Below are 18,646 nucleotides of genomic sequence, written 5' to 3'. Positions count from 1 at the left end.
GTTCACTGATGAAAATGTTGAATTGCATCAAGCGTCATACCAATCCCAGTGGATTCCCACTAGAAATATCTCCATTCGATGCTTATTCCCCATTGGCAATTACTTTTTGACAGACATTTTTTAGCCAGTTCTTAATTCGTTTCACTGTGCTTTATTGATAATCGTATACTGCTAATTCTTTTAATCAGAATGTTGTGTGATACTTTGTCAAAATCACTTACAAATATGTATATTACATCTGTGCTGTTACGTTTGTCAACCAAACTTGTAAGCTTTTCAAAATGAAATCAGGTTTGTTTGGCAAGACCTAATTTCATAAACCATGTTGCCTAACATTAATTACATTCCTATCCTTCAATTCTTTATCTGTTGAATCCTGTGGCAGCTTTTCCTTTAGTTCACCCAGCATTGATTTCTGGCTAACTGGCTTATATTTACCCAGGTCATCTCACTTGTCCTTCTTGAATATTGGCACATTTCTCCACTCTTCTGGAAGTTTTTTGAAAGTTATCCAGGCCTACTGAATTGAAAATGTTAATCACTAGTAGATGTTGCTTAACATCCTCTTGGTTACTAATGGACTGGACAATACAAGCGTATAATCTTGCTTCAGTTCAAATATAAAATGCAGATATTTATTGAAAACTTCTGCCTTTTCTTCAGCAGTATTAACAATTTTACCATCTCTGCCTAGTAATGGGCCTATACCATTGCTAGGATTTCTTTTATTCCTAATATACTTTAAAAATTCCTTCTTATTATCCTTAGCAGCCATGGATTTCCCCTGATGTGTTTAGCTTCCCTTATCCATTTTCTACACTTCACACATTCTTATTTATATCAATTGCTATTCCTTCCCTTTTTCCATTTGTTGTATGCTGATTTTTTTATTCCTAATTGCTGCCTTCGCTTTGCCACTGAACTAGGATGAGCTTTTAGCCAAAGTTTTTATCTTCCTTTATTGTGGACTTATGGCTTTTTGGCCATTGTCTTGGTGGTGGAGCATGCTAATTTGCCTGATGCTTTTCATGTGTATCTTTACTTTAAAGTAATGTCACAAATAGAGGGAAAAGAAGGAAGACAAAGACTAAATTAGGACTGGATATCTTTCTAAAATATATCTCTAGCTCCTACAAAAATTATGGGATTGATGCAGAAATTACTGGGTGAGGTTCTATGGTCTGTGTTATGCAGGAGGTGATTGTAGATAATCATAATAGTCCCTTCCAGCCTTAAAATCTGTGAACATCTGATTATGGCTGACCATCACTGGCTAATTGATGACAAACAAAGAGCCACTGAGCACCTTTTTAACAGCTGTTTCTGACCTCCTTCCTCCCCTCCGCCCCCTCCCACCCACCATAAAGCAGAGCTGTCTTTCCTGGATAAGCCTCAGACAAACTCTGCCCCACCTTAGTTGTGGTGCAGTCATTCTCGCAAGGTGCTAAATATCCCGGAGAGTTGTTTGAGCACCCCTATGCCTTTATGAGGTGATTGGAGGCTGCAGCTGCCAAGCCAGTCACAGGAGAGAGCCTGTACATTTGAGTGTGTTCTAGGTTTCAAGTGGTAGTTTTTAGTGCATAATGAAATTAATAGTCTTTGTTATTTTTAAATAAGTATTCACAAAATTCGTACAACAGATCTTAAAAAACAAACAAATTCAAAACAAAGTCAGCATTTCCTGCCATAGGAAATGACACGAAGCAATAAAAGTTGCTATAATGAATGAGAGACTCACTTAGTGAAGCTCTGCTATGGGAGAGCCCGTTAGTGAAGATAGTTTAGGGATCTCCAGTTATTTTTCCAGATCGGTCCATACCTGAGGGATATATTTTGTTTCTATAGGGATTTATAGATACCCTAAGAGTATCTATAGGGATTTATAAGACTATGCCTTATTTTTTGCTATGGGCAGTATCTCCTTAAAAAAAGAAGACATCCAGGAGGATAGCCATCAACTAATGAGTAAAGGTAGGAGACTGTTAAGTGACACAGTACTGGAACCAGATAAAACAGCAGACTGATCATAATGGCTGGGAGGGTGTTATAGATATATAGATAGATAGATATATACACACATATATTAAAAAAAATAAAGGTGACTCCCATTTGAATGCTCTCTTGGGCCCGGCTCCTGCAAACTGTTCTGGGTGAGTGTGGAATTCTGCCTTTGCAGAACAGTTTGCAGGACTGGAGCCATAGCTGGTAACTGTAAAATATTCCAGAAAATTCTTGCCTTGCACTGAAAACCTTGGACCGAAGCAATGAAATAGTGAGACTGGGACCAAATATGATGGAAGAAACCACTACACTATCAGATAGAATGAGCAGAGTTACATAATAATTGAGTCCATAGTTAATTTTATGCTTTACCCACCAGGATGAATAAATTAACGATCCTGTTCTCCTGTTCAATTCAGGTGCATGAATTGAATGGCATGGCCCAGCAGCAGGACTAGCCACTACTTAAGACCTCAAAGTAAGGGTTGAGGGGGACTTACATAGGGGATAGGCTCTCTGCACAGGTTTTAAATTTTCTCTCGTGAGACACTTAGGGATGTGAGTAAGTTTGCTCATGCGAGTAGTACTGTTGAATTCAGTAAAGTTACTCACCTGTCTGTTTGCAGGATCAGCTCCTTAATTTCCTCAGTTTGGCTATAAAAATGACATTTTTGCAACGTTCTCCTTCTACTGCATTTGCTGTCTCTTTGTAGGCATCTAAGATGATCTCTATGCATGTATGTGTAGCTTTGAAAGGAAGACTGAGATGTCCCTATGAATGCTGCAATGCTGTCTGTCTACTTCGCTTTGTTAGCTAACTAATGTTAACTTAAAGTGTACTGCCTAATATGGAGTGAATCAAAAGCTCCAACTTCAGAATTTTCCCCCTCTGAAGAGTAGTGTTAAGCTCTGAGGTATAAAATTGCAGAAAAGCTAAATAACACCAGAGAACTGTACAACAGATATGGCAGCTGTAAATATAAACCAAGAGCCTTATTCACCACTGCCTTGCATTTTGTTTAGATCGGTGTGGAAAATGATACCAAATCAGATGTCAAATATTTTTTGTGAATATGAAAAATTCAGTATAGCAAGCTAGTTTTGTTTGTACTTTACTCAAACCAGAACTACTTTATGAGGCATTAGTTTGGATGCAGGTGTCTTATCCTGCGGACTGTAGAGTTGTATGCTAGCTGCTTTCCTATGTAATAAAATTGATGAACATTTAAAAGTAAATTATAGTCTTTTGGGTTACTCTTTTTTCCTTTGTAAATAGAATGCCATAAAAATGTCCATGAAGGTAAAAAGTAATTATAGAGAGGAAGATGCCTTGGGGTTAAGGCACTAGCCTAGGCCTCTAGAGACTTGCTTCATGACCTTGGGCAAGTCACAAGCTCTCTCTGTGCCTGTTTCCACACCTCTAAAATAGGATAATACACCCCAGTCTTTGTCTATTGTGACTATTTTATGCTTTTTCAAGTAGGACTGTCTCTTAACATGGGTATGTACAGCACTTAGAACTGAATGAAACCATCTTTGTAGACTTCTTAGTAGTTGAAGAGCTTTCTTTATTAAACAGGACTAGATGGCTCCAGAAAGTGCTAAAAGGATTTTTTGTCTTTTTGTTTTTTAGTTCAACTATTGCTCAGGTTTCTACTGACCAAAAGTCATTATCTAGATTTGTAGTGTCCTATGTGAATAGAGCTGGGGTTATAATTCTGCATTGAAAAGAGTCTTTAATGACACAAACCACTGTTACAGTTGGTATATCTGAGAATGGAATGGGCCCTTTAAATGAAATTCCTTCTATTTGGATGTTCCTTTTAGGCCAAGGTTCATATCCGTTATACTTGCACCACTACCCTTGGTGGTGAATTAGTGTAGAGATAAATAGGAAATCAGAGATGCAAAACTGATAATTTTCACTAGTGCGTTAAAAAATTAAATTGTGTATAAATGTGTTTCTGGGGTTTTACTGGTGATACAAAAGGCAAAAGTAATTGTTTGGCCATGAAGTTATGATTTCAGACTGTATTTTATTTATGGTACTGTTTGGTGGTCTATGAAATGCACAACCATGCATGTCACTCAGGCCTTATGATGGCCCTTTGTATAGGGGTAATGTCCTCCTCCAAGCACAATGTCGCTTCGTGCACAGCATGGCTGCTGGCTAATAACCAATTTATCAAGAGTTTAAGTACCCTGAAAATAGGAAAGCAGTGATTTTAACTGGTGTTTTTTTTTAAGAATGTGAATAGACTTGAACAAAACTTTGAAAGCTGGTATGTTTGAGCCCACTATAGTGTTTTGTCTGTGTGCTAAAGGAGTGTAAAATGATGTTGTGACATCAACCATGGCCATCTTAGGTTGGCTGAGATAAATGTTCCAGAATCTAAATCAAACATAAGGTAGACACATCTTTGTGAATTTTAACAGCATACCAGCCAAAGAACTCCCTAAAACCCTGGACACTTGGTAAGGATAGCTGAGAATGGGTTTGAATGGCTACCACAATTGCATGTTTTTCTTTTGTTGAGAATGGCAATCTAACTCAGGAGCAGGGGGAAATAATTAGACAGAGGCTCTGGAACAGAACTGTTCACATCCAGCTTTAAGCATTTATAGGTTTTTCCTCCTCTGATCTTCCAGAGTAGAAATAAGAGATTTAGGGGTTAGTCTGTCTTCTACAGGCATGTAACTTCTTATTCAGTTCACAGGGATTTCTCCTTTGTGTTGCTCCTGGTTTGGGCTGAGACTATGTGAAAACTGCAAACAAAACAATAAATACTGGACTGGAACGTAATGAGGGGTTTGCTCAAAAGAGACAAGAACTATTGAAAATGTTGGAGTTTGCACTGTTTTTACTTATTTACATTTTTTCACTAAAACAATCAAAAGGGGGGAAAACATTAACATGAAAGCTAGTTAAGCCTGAGGAATTTGAAGTAATGTCTTTAGCTTTATTGTCTTGACATTTGATCAAATTCACCATATCCTACAAATAAGCAAGTGTAGTGCTCCCTCTAGTGGCAGACTCAACATTAAGCTCGTGTTGATAACAGTCTCTGCCTGGGAAAAATTTCTTATGCTTTGAGATGTGCCAGTCATCCAAACTGCTTTTCCATGCTACCATATATCCAGCCTTATAGATATTAAACACAAATAGCACTGAACATTTTTATTGACAAGGGGGGAGAAAAATCTGTCACCATTTGATTGACTGAAATCTGTCAAATGAAAATAGACAATAAAACAAATGTTTAGGTACGTGCAAACATTGCAGATCAAAATGCTAAAAGAAATAACTAAAAGACAGATCTTGAGATAGTATCAAGCAGCAGAAAATTAGCAAATAGGTCAATGACATTATTAAATTGGTCTTACTTTGAAACTTCCCATATAAACAGAGAATAAACAACACTAACACCACCAAATAAAGCCACAGTAGGTAATAATTGCTCTTCTAAACTTTTATACACTATATATTACCATTCTGTCTTTCAGTTATTTCCTCTGATAAAACTGACTTCCAAGAAGTCTCAGCAAGGCCATCTTGGCTAAAAGCATAACGTTAGACAGGAATTTGTCTAATGCCCTGTTACAATGAAGAAATGGTGGAGTTTGGCATTTTTTAATAGAAAACTTGAACATCAGATTCTTTGCAGTGTTCAGATTTTTACATCCCACGCTGGCTGGCATCTGAAGATCTTGGAACAAAAAGATGGCTCTTGTTCCATAGGTAACACAGGAGAACGTTTGTTTTTTTTAATACATAATTTTTCGGTAATTGCTTTTGACTCTTGTAAACAGTTTTGTTGTTTTTGTTTTTAAAAGGAGAGCCATCACAGTGCTTTTCTACAGGTATTACAAGTATCTGATGTTTCTGCTTGACTTTATAGGTCCATTTTGGCTCCAGTTCAAATCATCCTTTTATACATCATCAGAGGCAGGTGTTCAGCTTTAAATATTGACAGATCTTTAAGTAGGAACGGGTTGAAGCATCTAACTCTGCTAAACATATTAATTTGACTGTTACAATCAAAAAACTGTAAAAATGGTGGAATGGAAAGATACAAACAGTATTGTTGACACTGTGTTGTCAAGTGTCTGCACTGAGACCCCATGTACCATAGATTTTATTTTAAAAAAATCATATTTATATCCCTTTACATACACATTTTAAAAGAAATACACAGTAAATACGTAGATGGCTGGTATATTACAATAAAACTGATGAACAATGTAAAAATGAGTGGCTCCACTGGATAAAACCCTTGGTTGTGCACTACTGCCAAATTTATGATGAGAGAGATGCTTTGGTTTTTTTGTTTTTAAAATGATTTAGGTATTTTATTACTCTTGTATTAAACTAACCAATAACTTAATACATGAAAAGAACATCACATTTTTTTAGCTTGATAAAACTTTGTGTTCTCTTCCCTATTACCCTGTTCTTGAAGAGACCTTTACTGCTCCTTTTCCCCAAAATAGTGGTAGTGCACTTCAGGTAAAGTAGAAGAAAGAGATGATATCTAAAGACAAAAATAAAAAACATTAATTAGCAAGATTCTTGATTTATATCCTTTTTACCCAGACCTGCTTTATAGTGAGACCACTGGAAATATCATAACACTTCATACTGTATTTCATGTTTTGCTAAAACTTGAACTTGAGAGAGAGAGAGAGAGAGAGAGAGTAAACTTTCATTTATTGTAAATCTTACATCTCTTTCTTTCTGTGTATGTGAATGGAATGTAGCTGTAATTCTTTACATTGTTTAATTGTTTACTAACATGTAGAAATTATTTTTCAAATACTGAAATTCAAGCAAATATTACAATAAGTTATAGCTTTAGCATATTATAATTTTGAAGGCCATAGGAGGCCTTCCAGTATAAAAGAGTTGTGTACATTTCAAATCTTTACTCTTCGTCCACTACTTTTTATGCCCTCCATCCTGTAGATCATCAAGGACAGACCGCATTAGGGCGCCACCTACTTGTACCAGGAAGTAAATAAGCAAAAGCTGTTATGTATGGAGTCTTTGTCCATCCACTGCAGAACCTACAGTTCTTTTGCCTCATTGTGCCTGGAAGCTTAAAGCCTGCACCTCAGTGCTCCTTCCCCTAATTCAAGTTCCTTCTCTTTTGGGACCAAAGAGAAAAAATATTCCAAGAATCCAGAATTGTGGATTACTTGAGAAAAAAGATCCTGACCTAGCAAGCTTATTCTTTGGAGCCTCTGAGAATCTAGTTTCCAGGTCTCCCCTTCATCTGGAGTTGCTGAAGTCTTTCCTTTTGTCCAAATGGCACTCATCCCCTTCCCTTGAGGAAACTCTTTGGTCCAAAGGAAGCTTGGTTCATCCGAGTATAGTGTTCCCATTTTCCTCATGTTGCTGGAACTCTCATTTCTACCCTCTTTGAACCAACTGTATATCACCTCAGATATGATTAGCTTGGATTCGGGTACTCTGCTGGGTCAGTACAACTGTGGATGTCACCCCTTTTATGTAGACTAATTAACCTTACAAGATAAATATACTACTAACTAGCAAACAGTATGGTGCAACCGAATCATTGCCTTTTGTTTTATATAGCTTGTTTGTAGTTATCACATTTGCTTTTGTATAAATGTTTATTAAGATAATTTTCTAGCTTCCTTGAAATTTTTGCAGTTGCATATAAAAACAGTGAGGGAGACCATCTGAATAATTACTGTAGTATATTTCTGCTATAAAAAGTGGACTGGAAATTAATAAAACCAGTATTACATTAATAACATTTTAGTCATTCACATGTTAGGGATGGGCAACTGGAAATTAAAGGAAGAAATGATTGATTCTTCTCACTGGAAAGATGACTTGTAATAAAGATGTAATTGCAAAAGACTGGTCAAAGGCTTGGACCCAATAGACATCACTCATACTCAAGGTAGTAGTAATATTCCTGTAGAGTATATTAAACATATTTTTATACCATTCTATAAATGTATTTTGTTTAAAATACAACACAGTACAGCTCCAGTAATTTTTTGCTGCTGCTTATCTGTGTTTAGCTTTTGGGTTCTTGGGCAATAACAGCGCTCCAGCAGTAACAGACCAATTGGATAATTGTAAATTAACATTTTTCAGTATTTGCAATCCCTGCCATTCATGTATTCATTGTAACTTGAAAGAAACTCTTTGGGGAATGTCACTGAAATTACGTCCATGGGAGGCTCACAATATTGGGTAATTTAGTTGCATGCCATTACAACATTTTTTAAATTATGATTTTTGCTTTCTACATTATGCCTTTCAAGCTCAAAGCAATACATTATTAATGCCCACTCCCATTGAACTGATTGAGAGTTTTGTCATGAGGTAGCACTGGGCCCTAAATGACTCAGACATTGTTCTCTGGGTAGAGATGGGCTGTATTGTCCTCTTTCCAGGGTCATGAGCCAGTAGCAGCCAATTGTGCCAGAAACTATTCACCAGCTATGTCACAAGGTTTGAAAGCCAAACTCTGAATCACTTAAGGAAAATTCAGATCTGAGTCCAGCAGGGAACAGGTAGGTTGATCTCCTCTATGTCTCTGGCCATTAAGTTTCATCCAGTTCCCCCTGTATTAAGCCCCAAGATGTGTTTGGCTAAAGCCAAAAAAGAAAGTCTTGATCTGAACACATTAAGAGATAGAGAATCTGCCCCTCCCTTTGGTAGTGGACTGCTCATGATTTCCCTGGACTTACAACATTCTAAGCCCTTCAATTGCCATTTTAAAAAAAATCAACCTGACAGAAATGCTTCCTTCTCATCCTCCATATAACTATTTACCTGCCTGAGGTGCAGGATGTGCCAGACTCACTGCTGAAGCTGTAACGGTTTTTCTTTATATAAAAATGATTTGAATTTTATTTTACTACCCTGCATGGCTAGAAAAGAAAGCTTTATACCATTGGAAAGGGGAGATTTTCAGCTTCTCTAAGGGACCCAGAATTTGCCTAACTCCTATAGAAATCAGTGAGAGTTAAGCCCAGCTCCTCAAAAATATTCAGGTACCTACATCACCTGGCTTTACAGGTGAAGGGCTACAAAAAAATTCTTAATGTTTCAGTAACACACATGGCATATATAAAACAATGGTTGTGTGGTATAAATTTTCTTTTGAACTCATTTGGGGAAACCTATGCACCTCATTTGTGAGTAATGCTGTAATCCAAACTCATGGTTTAATACACGATTGTGTATTTTTATTCTCTCTCTCTCTCTTGCTATACATGAAAATAGAAAGAGGCAGCTGAATACTGTGGTGACAGGTGCTTTATAAATGCCTATGATTATCTGCTGAAACTTAAAATGGAAAGGAAAACTGTTATTTAAGTAAAATTAGCATGAAATGGTGGCATATTAATGGAAGTGCTCATCATGTTCTTATTTTTGTAAGAGGGATGATTTGGTAACAAACTATATATTTTCACACGGCTGTATTTTGTTCAAAAGTGTATTTGTACAACTAGTACGTGTGTAGATGACAAATGATGAGATATTTAAGTAATAAGAACCACTACATCCGACCTGACCCCTGTGTATATCTAGTCCAGTATCCTGTCTTTGCCTGTGACGAATATCAGGTGCTTTGCAGAATGTGTAAGAACTTTCATAACGGATAATGTTGGAAGACCTTATCCACGGGAGATGATTTGTTCTAACTCATGCCAACCACCACCCAAATGATGTCCTAAAGTAGGTTTATAGCTCTGACTTCTTTTTCTTAAGTAAATCTAGTGTAACTGTTCTCTTTCATTAGGCTCCTCTCTAAAGTGAAGTTCCCCAGTGTCATATATGCATGTAAATTCCTCTTTTTTACACCATCATCTCATCCATACAGCAAGACCCTGAAATTCCTCTGTCAAACTTTCTCTTCTTTGAGAACCAGAAGCATATTAGAGAAAGCTATCGTCAAGGCCTGACTGTTCCTTTCTCCTAATTAGCTGAATGTAGGTTCCAAGACCCTGCCCTTCCCTATGTCACTGGTACTAATATGTACCATGACCACAGGTTCCTCCTGAGCTCTCACTAGAAATTCACCTTGATGTCTCAACACATTTTCTTGGTCAGCATCATCACAAGCTATCCGTCTTAAACAGCATCCTTATCTCTTGGTGGGTTTGACCAGTTTATTAGAAGAGTTGCCCATGAAAGAGAGGAAGAAGTTGCTGTTTGAGATGGGAGGTGGAGTAAGAGGCTGGCCTCCCCCAGACTCAGCCCCACTCACTTTGATAAACTAGACCTGCCTGGGGGAATGGACCCCATCTTGGCTTTCATTTCAGTAATGTCAGTGAATACGGGGTATAGTGTACATTTATACAGCCTCCATGATGGCTTTTTGTGAATACTCACAGCAATTCAGTGCTGGCTTCTTTGCTAGCCTTGTCAACATGAGTATGTGCGAACTGTAGAGCTGTCTAACCTCTGCAATCGTGATGAAGCAACTGCAAATTGGAAAAAAACCCTCTTTAGAATAACGAAGAAAATTAATATATTTTCCCCTCCCTGAAAGTGTGACTGTTAAATTACTGTGTAGCTCATTCTGTCCAACCTTCTGGGTTTGGTCTGGTCTATAAAGCTCATTTAGAGTTGCTAGATGTCTGAGACACTGTTGAAAATCTGACTGCTTCAGGAAAAAGAAGAGGTTTTCCAACTTACTGATGCCATTATTGTTGTTAATACAGCATCACAGGTGTGCATTACACTTTAATGTTCATATCACAGGAAGGTGGGAAGTATGGTCCCAGAGCCTGGCTTAATGGACACAGAATTGTGCGTCAGGTAGCCCTGAGCTCAACTGTCATGTCAGCAACAGACACGCTGCCCTATGTGACTTGGGAAGTCACTTAATCTACTCTGTGCTTTAGTTCCCTAGCTGTAAAATGGGAATAATACTTTCCAACCTCACAGTAGTTCTAGGAGGATAAAATTCATTAACGATGGTGCGGTGTTCAGATCCAGTGGTGATTAGGGTTATGTAAGTACCTACTTAGATAGTACCCTTATTCATAGCTGGAAACCACATTTGAAATTGATCCCGCCTGCCCTATGACTTTGCACTATTGCTAAAAAGTATAGAATAGAGGAAAAAAGCATGAATATGAGCAGTGCAGTCAATGGAATTAGTGATGTGGTTAGTAACGTATGCCATTTGTGCTACGATATAAGATGTTTTTAAAAAAGATAAGCTTCTCATACATGGAATGTAGAGGGATATATTTTTATACCAAATTCTTTAAACAGCTGCAAAAAATAACTACCACCAATATACCAATTATTTTGAAGACTGAGACTATTAGTGTTTGATAATGCTTCTATCAAGAATGAAATACTATTCTGTGGTGAAATGAGTGCACAGTGTTTCTTCTTCTGTGTAGAAGGGTTAGAGGGAAAATTAAGACTGGTACGCGATAACATTGTCAATACCTGCAATGTGGCCTTTGACTTCTGTTTACACTACCTACCCAGGGTCTTGATATTTAACTGCTAGCAGCCACGGTTAGTTCGTCGTTAAGCCGAGGGGTCAGATTTGAAAATAAAAGAAATACTGAAAACTGACATTCTGGAACACAGCTTGAAAAAGATGGGGGTTACCATGTCACTGCATTTCCCTTCCCCATTTGAGACCTGATTAAACCTCTATTGTACCTGTGACTGTACTAAACTTGTTCAGTTCAAGGCTTAGTGCTAATTGCCCAAGTTCAAGTTAAGTACCAAAGCACTTCATACCATCTGTTGTCATTTTTCGTGACTGCCCTGATGTTGTAGTTAATCTGAATCCAGCTGGAAGTGTTTCTGAAGAGCCAGGCATCATGCTGATTCCATGGACCTCACGTGGAGGAAACTGTCTTCGCCAGGAAGGGCCACGTCTGAAGTTCTTGTCATCGCTCTGCCAATACAAATGTTTGTGTTTGATAAAACTAAATTAAATTCATGATTAGTTCTCTGGATGGGTGCTTCTTCTCCACCTGTTAAGTTTATTTTCTAGAAAATAGATTACTACATGTTTCATGTCATCCAATAAGAAGGAAGTGTATGTGAGACATTCTTATAAGAGCAACTGCTTTAGAAACTTGGAAATACTGGATTAGAGGGTTTTTTCTTGAATCTTTTGCATGATACACTGTCAGTTCTTTTTGTTGTCTGCTGATGTAGAACATTCTGAAAAATCAATGAGGGATAAAGTATCTCCACCTAGGCTCTCTACTGAATTCAAAGGCAGGAGATAAAGTAATAGATTAATCAGATGAGGAGGAATAAAAGATAGTTTTTAAATCCAATCATTCAGTTCTTCTGTGGTCAGTTATATATATGTAACTCCAAACTCCTAAATAGTGAAATCAGACATGAAATTTATTTTTCAACATAAATTCCAGTCACCTGTCATATACTGGAATTTATTTTTAAATAATTTCAGTTTATGTGAAAATTTGTACCATGTGTTTGTAACCACATGCAGAAAATCCTTGCTAGAAATACTGAGTCTGATAAAAGAAAAAACTAATAGTGTGGGTTCTTCTCTTAGTGTATCTGTGCCAATTTGCATTAATATTAATGAAAACAACATATGTGTACCAAAGCTAGAGAGAGCTATATTAAGTCAGCAATTTATAAACGACTTACAAAATTTCAATAAGTGGTTCTTGAATAGATTAATATTGGGTCAAAAATGAATAGTGAAATCCAGTTCTAAACCAGTTCAACTATCAGTATTTTCTCACAACTTGCTTTAAGGAACAAAGTATGGTTCTGAAAGTATTTTTCATACATCCTACTGCTTTTAGTCTATCAAGTGGAGTTTTGTCTTCCCTGATCAGGAGGCAAAGATCTGTCAGTCAGAGATGGTATATAACTAGGGCCCAACCAAATTCATGGTCATGAAAAACATGTCAGGGACTGTGAAATCTGGCTACTGTAGGGGAGACCAGATTTCACAGAGCTGGGTAGTTGGAGAGCGGTGACTGTGGGCCCAGGAGCACAGCTCTGAAGGCAGCACTGCCACCAGCAGCAGCGCAAAAGTGAAGGTGGCATGGTCATCACTTTTTGGGGGGGCAGGCCTTATGGGGGGGCAAATGGGTGACTGCCCAGGATCACATAGTCAAGGGGCTGCTGTGGTCACCCCTCACACACACACACAGCCAACCCAAGGGCCCTTTAACTCTTGGAGCTGGGGAGGGTCAGGGCTGGGGACGCCCCGGCTTGGGGTTCCTATTGTGTGCCGGACTCCGGCTGCTAGTCCTGGACAGGCTGGGGAAGTACAGGCCTTCCTCTTTCCCTGCACGGGCGACTCTTGGGGACAGATCAGAGCTGCCTGCAGGAAGCTCTGTGGCTGCTGGCTGGGATCCCAGCTCTGAGGGGAATGCTGCCACCAGCAGCAGCGCAGAAGTGAGGGTGGCAATACCATGACTCCCTGACAATAGCCTTGTGAGCACCCCGGCACCTTTTGGGTCAGGACCCCCCACAGTTACAACACCATGAAATTTCAGATTTAAATATCTAAAACCCTGAAAGTTACAGTTTTAAAAATCTTATGACTGTGAAATTGACCAGAATGGACCGTGAATTTGGTAGGGCCCTATAACTCCTGGCCGACCCACTCCACTCAATTATTTTCCTCCTACGTGGGGGCTCCAGCTCCCTTTGCCCTTCTAATTGTGTCATCTTAGCCTTTCTCTGCTAGTACAAGAAAGAAAGGTGAAGGAAACGTTAAGACCTGAATCTCTCTGTTTCTTACAGCTCCATCTTTAAAAAAGCCTCCCTATCTTACAGGACCATGGTGAAGATAAATTCATTAGTGTGTGTGTGAGGTACACTCCTACTCTGGTGACAAGTGCCATAGGAAAAGCCTATAAGGAACTTAATAATTGCCTGTTTAATGCAGCATTTGGATGGTGTGCAGTCTAAGTATGGGACAATGCTCTCATTGATGATGAAAAGAAATATTGAACTGTTGCCTCATTCTCTGAGCATTGTACAGCCTGAGGCAGGAGTCCTGTGGGGAAAATATAGTTACGTGGTCATCTAATTAACTATCATAATGCATATACACAATGGGCAGCAGGAAGGTTGCACAGGCAACCTTAATTTTGGCATTTCCTAATTTTTGACTGTTTGACTTCGTAGCCTTAATAACATTCTTTTAATTGTGTGCGTGTGGCCATGTCCTCCTGAACTTAGTGTGTGGCTTTCAATTTTGTAAAGACATAAGTTAAATTACTTACTTCATCAAGTCGTCTCTCAGTTCCTAGTGCTAAAAGATTGTTGTATTCTCTCTCAAGGATTTGCCGTGCCTATATATAGCAAATTAAATAATTAAAATAATTGAAAATGAGCAAAAATAAAATCCAGACAAAGTAAAAGTCAGGAAAGGACTTGCCTGGGTGTTTTGTGTTGGAATCTGTAATAATAAAGCTAAACTGCTGTAATCAAAGTTTTCATCCAGGGCTATAAGTGACCCATGTACACCACTTTCTAAGACGTTATTTGCATATTCTCGTAGTCCAATAGCCTGTATCCAGCGTATGACTCGCTCATTGCTCCAGACCAATACATCTACAAACACATATAATATAGTATCAGCTTATTGTTAATTGAACTTTCATAAGCATACAGATACATGTATCTATATGGTAGTTAACCTACCACACCACTTTCCATACAAGGAATACTAAAACATGATTAAAATAACCTCAGTGGTTTCATCGTTGATACAGAGTCCAGAAAGTTGATTACTGGTGTCTCCATTCCCACTTGTTTAAACATACCACATGACAACCCTCAGCAAACACAGTAGTGTCAGCAAAGGGCTTTACAATTTTGAGAAAAGATTTTACAGATTTCTGGGAGAAATAAAATCAGTCCCGTGAGGTTCAACCTCAAGGGAAGGTGGAGTGGGATTAAACATCAGCTGAAGTGACCATTTTTAGAGTGAGACCTATACATAGAGGTCAAAATCTGTAGTTTTCTAATGGGCCAGAGGCTTGTGTTGACATTTTTAGTAACCAGCTCTTCTCACTTCTGAAAGCTGATCCATTAAGATCTGTGCTAATTAGAAAGCTATGGACAAGTAAAAGGGAGAGGAGGTCTTATTTGAGGACTGAGTCAAAAAAACCCTCCACATTAGAAAGAGCTATTTGTCCCACATTCTTAATATTTATTATTTTACTTGCATGTGTGATGTTTTGCATCTCTAATCAAACACAAATCGAAGACTGCTTTTTAATGATCTCCTTAACATCTTAAGTCTCAGGTGTAAATAACCATGAGCCAATGAAGTCATCAAACAGCAATAAAGTTAATTTAAATGGAAAGCAAAAAGACCAGATTCCCTCCCTGGCTCCTGCCTCTGTTTGTTGCACCACCAACACAAGGAGGCTGGAAAACTGCTAGTCTGGAATTCTTCTGTGAGGAGGGATCCTCCGCTGGTTTAGGCCAGTGTAATTGTTCTTTGAGTGCTTGCACCTTCCCATGAAGGTGTGTGCGTGCCCCAAGCACAATTTCTGGAATTTTTTCCCCAGTGGTATCTGTTGGGTTGGCTCCAGCACTCTCCGGTGCCGCATGCCCATAGCACTGGTATAAAGAGCCCTGCTGACCCCGCTTCCCTTCAGTTCCTTTTTACCGCCTGTGAAGGTTGCTGGAACGCCTCTGCTCAGGCAGTTTTCTACTAGTGGCTTTTCTACTTCTTTTAGTTACTGTAATTTGATAGTTGGTGGGTAGTTTTTTAATAACTAGGCTGAGATGCTCGGTGTTGAGTCCAGTTGTGGCTCTGAGGTAGGTCTTAAGGCTGCCTCCATGAGGAAGACCTTCAGTCTCGCTTTGCGGTCCTTTTTGGTGCGGTGTTTGAAGTCCCTGCAGATTTGGCAATGGTCTTTCCTTGCGATTCCCCCAGTCACTTGAGACAACTCGAGTGCGGGTCACTCAAAGGCATAGACTTATCACAGGAAGTGCAGGGCGTGAAGCCCAGTGACCAAGGCATGCCCTGGCACTGGGAGGTGGATGACACCACTAATGAAGCGCAGAGGCATCCAAAACTGTTGATGTCTTTACTATCTGATGCATCAGCCCTTGGCTGGGGAGTCCACCGAGGGGCCCTCAGGCCTCTGGTCCCAAGAAGAGCCTTCCCTCCAGAGCTCAGGACAGTCCGCCTATCCTGCCAGGCATTTCTACCTGCTATTACAAACAAGATTGTTTTGGTTCTCACAGACAATAAGATGGCCATATTCTACATGAACAGACAGGGCAGTGAGTGTTCTACCCCCGAGTCAGGAAGCAATCTGACTATGGGAGCTCTCCATTGCTCATTCCATCAGTCTAGAAGTGTACTACCTTCCAGGAATGCAGAACCAGCTGGCAGATCACCTCAGCAGGTCTTTCTCCTCTCACCATGAGTGGTCCCTTCAACCAGACATCGCAAGGGATATCTTCCAACGGTCGGGGACTCCCCTTATAGACCTGTTTGCTATCCACAACAACAGGAAATGCCATCAGTTCTGCTCCCTGTGAGGCTCCAGCCTGGGGTCTTCCACAGATGCATTTCTGGTGTCTTGGACAAATTACCTGTAGTATACATTTCCTCCTGCATGACTGATTCACAAGGTTCTGATGAAGATCAAGCGGGACTGAGAGTGGGTCATTCTCATAGCCTTGTTGTGGCCCAGGCAACATTGGTTCACCAACCTCTTAAGCCTTTTGGTGGAGGCCCCACTATGCCTTCCGGTACACTCAGACTCCTGAGACCATGGTTGGCTGCTCCACCTGAACCTCAGTTCTTTTAATCTGTCAGCCTGGAAGCTCCAGGCTGAATCCTGAGGAGCAGCTTGCTTGGAGCAGGTCCATAGAGTCCTACTGGGCAGCAGAAAGTCCTCCACCCGGGCCACCTACCTTGCAAAATGGAAGTGGTTCTCCATCTGGTCCTCCCAATGGGGAATTCCACCTACACAGTCCTCCCTGCGTACCTTCTTCTGCTGAAACAACAAGTTCTGGCCCTCTCTTCAGTCCCGGTTCACCTAGCGGCTATCTCAACTTTCCCTCCCAAGATTGACAACCAATCTGTTTTTTCACACAAGATGGTGATCAGTTTTCTCAAAGGCCTGGAGAGGGTGTATTCCCAGGTCAGAGAACCCATTCCTCCCTGGGATCTGAATCTTGTCTTGTCAAAGCTTACGGGTCCACCGTTTGAGCTGCTAGCAATGTGCTTGTTGTTACACCTCTTCTGGAAAGTGGTCTTCTTAGTGGCCATCACTTCAGCCAGAAGCGTTGCAGAGATCCAGGCCCTCACATTGGAGCCACCATATATGGTCTTCTTCAAGGATAATGTCCAGCTGTGCCCACACCCATTGTTCCTCCCAAAGGTGATCTCACAATTCCACTGCAGGCAAGCAATCTTCCTGCCAGTAATCTACCCTAAACCACATGCAAACAGAGAGGAACAGTGCCTACACTGGATGTTAGACAAGCCCTGGCTTTATACATATAGAGGACCATATCATTCTGCAGAGCTACTTAGCCGTTCATAGCGGTAGCGGAGAGAATGAAGGACCTACCTACCTCTGCTTGGAGAATTTCATCCTGATTGACTTCATATATCCGAGCGTGCTATGAACTCATGGGCATCTCGCCCCGCAGCTAATCTGACTGCTCATTGTACAACATCTCATGCCTAATCAGCCACCTTCCTAGCGCAAATTGCTATTCAGGATATCTGCAGAGCAGCAACCTGGTCGTTGGTGCACATGTTCTCAACACACTGTGTCATCACCCAACAGGCTAGAGACGATGCCAACTTTGGCTACACAGTCTTGCAGCCAGCCTGTGCTTGAACTCCGAACTCACTTCCTGTACAACTACTTGTTAGTCACCTACATTGGACTGGACATGTGCAAGCACTCAGAGAAGAAAAAACAGTTACTAACCTCTCTGTAACTGTTTTCCTTCAAGATGTGTTGCATATGTCCATTCCAAAACCCACCCTCCATCCCCTATTATCGGAGGCAGTTAGTAAGAAGAAACGGAAGGGGAGCAGCGTCGGCAGGGCCCTTTATACTGGTGCTATGAGCACGGGGCACCAGAAGGTATTGGAGCTGACACAACGGATATCACTAGGGGAAAAAATTCCGGTAGGCGTGCACACCTACACTGGAATGGAAATATGCAACATACCTCGAAGAGCAAGTTACAGAAAGGTTAGTAACCATTTTTTCCCCTCACTACCCATCCTGCAGTCCCTGCCACAGGGAGCATTCCAGGGTTTGGATGGGGGAGTGACTGAAATACAGTGTTCCAGCCATCCCTGGCTGTAAAACGTTCCATTGGGGAGCATGTCCAACCAGCACAGATTGGAACAGCCTGAGCCTGCTGTAACCTATGATGGGGTCGGGACTAGCACAGAACCAGCACCAGTAACCAAAAAGAAAAGGAGTACTTGTGGCACCTTAGAGACTAACCAATTTATTTGAGCATGATCTTAAATTGGTTAGTCTCTAAGGTGCCACAAGTACTCCTTTTCTTTTTGCGAATACAGACTAACACGGCTGTTACTCTGACACCAGTAACCAGTTACTTCATGTGCTTCTCCAGGTACACCCAGCAAATACTGGGCACAGCAGGGAATTTGACCGT

The 18,646-nt window shown here is 40.2% G+C and overlaps 1 protein-coding gene across 3 annotated transcripts in view; it reads right to left on the bottom strand.

Annotated features, from left to right (window-relative positions):
* Positions 1–10,414: 10,414 nt before the first annotated feature.
* Positions 10,415–18,646, bottom strand: part of PPFIA2 (PPFI scaffold protein A2) — a 578,892-nt gene continuing 570,660 nt past the window's right edge. For all 3 annotated transcript variants that reach the window (XM_077807711.1, XM_077807712.1, XM_077807713.1), the window contains 4 exons: positions 14,406–14,581; positions 14,251–14,319; positions 11,759–11,918; positions 10,415–10,473 (listed from right to left, as the gene is read on the bottom strand). In XM_077807711.1, the coding sequence (XP_077663837.1) occupies positions 10,415–10,473; positions 11,759–11,918; positions 14,251–14,319; positions 14,406–14,581 (464 nt within the window). The remainder of the gene's footprint in view (positions 10,474–11,758; positions 11,919–14,250; positions 14,320–14,405; positions 14,582–18,646) is intronic.

Source organism: Eretmochelys imbricata, chromosome 1, assembly GCF_965152235.1.
Source record: "Eretmochelys imbricata isolate rEreImb1 chromosome 1, rEreImb1.hap1, whole genome shotgun sequence".
Taxonomy (NCBI): Eukaryota; Metazoa; Chordata; order Testudines; family Cheloniidae; genus Eretmochelys; species Eretmochelys imbricata.
This window is presented reverse-complemented; position numbering and strand designations above follow the sequence as displayed.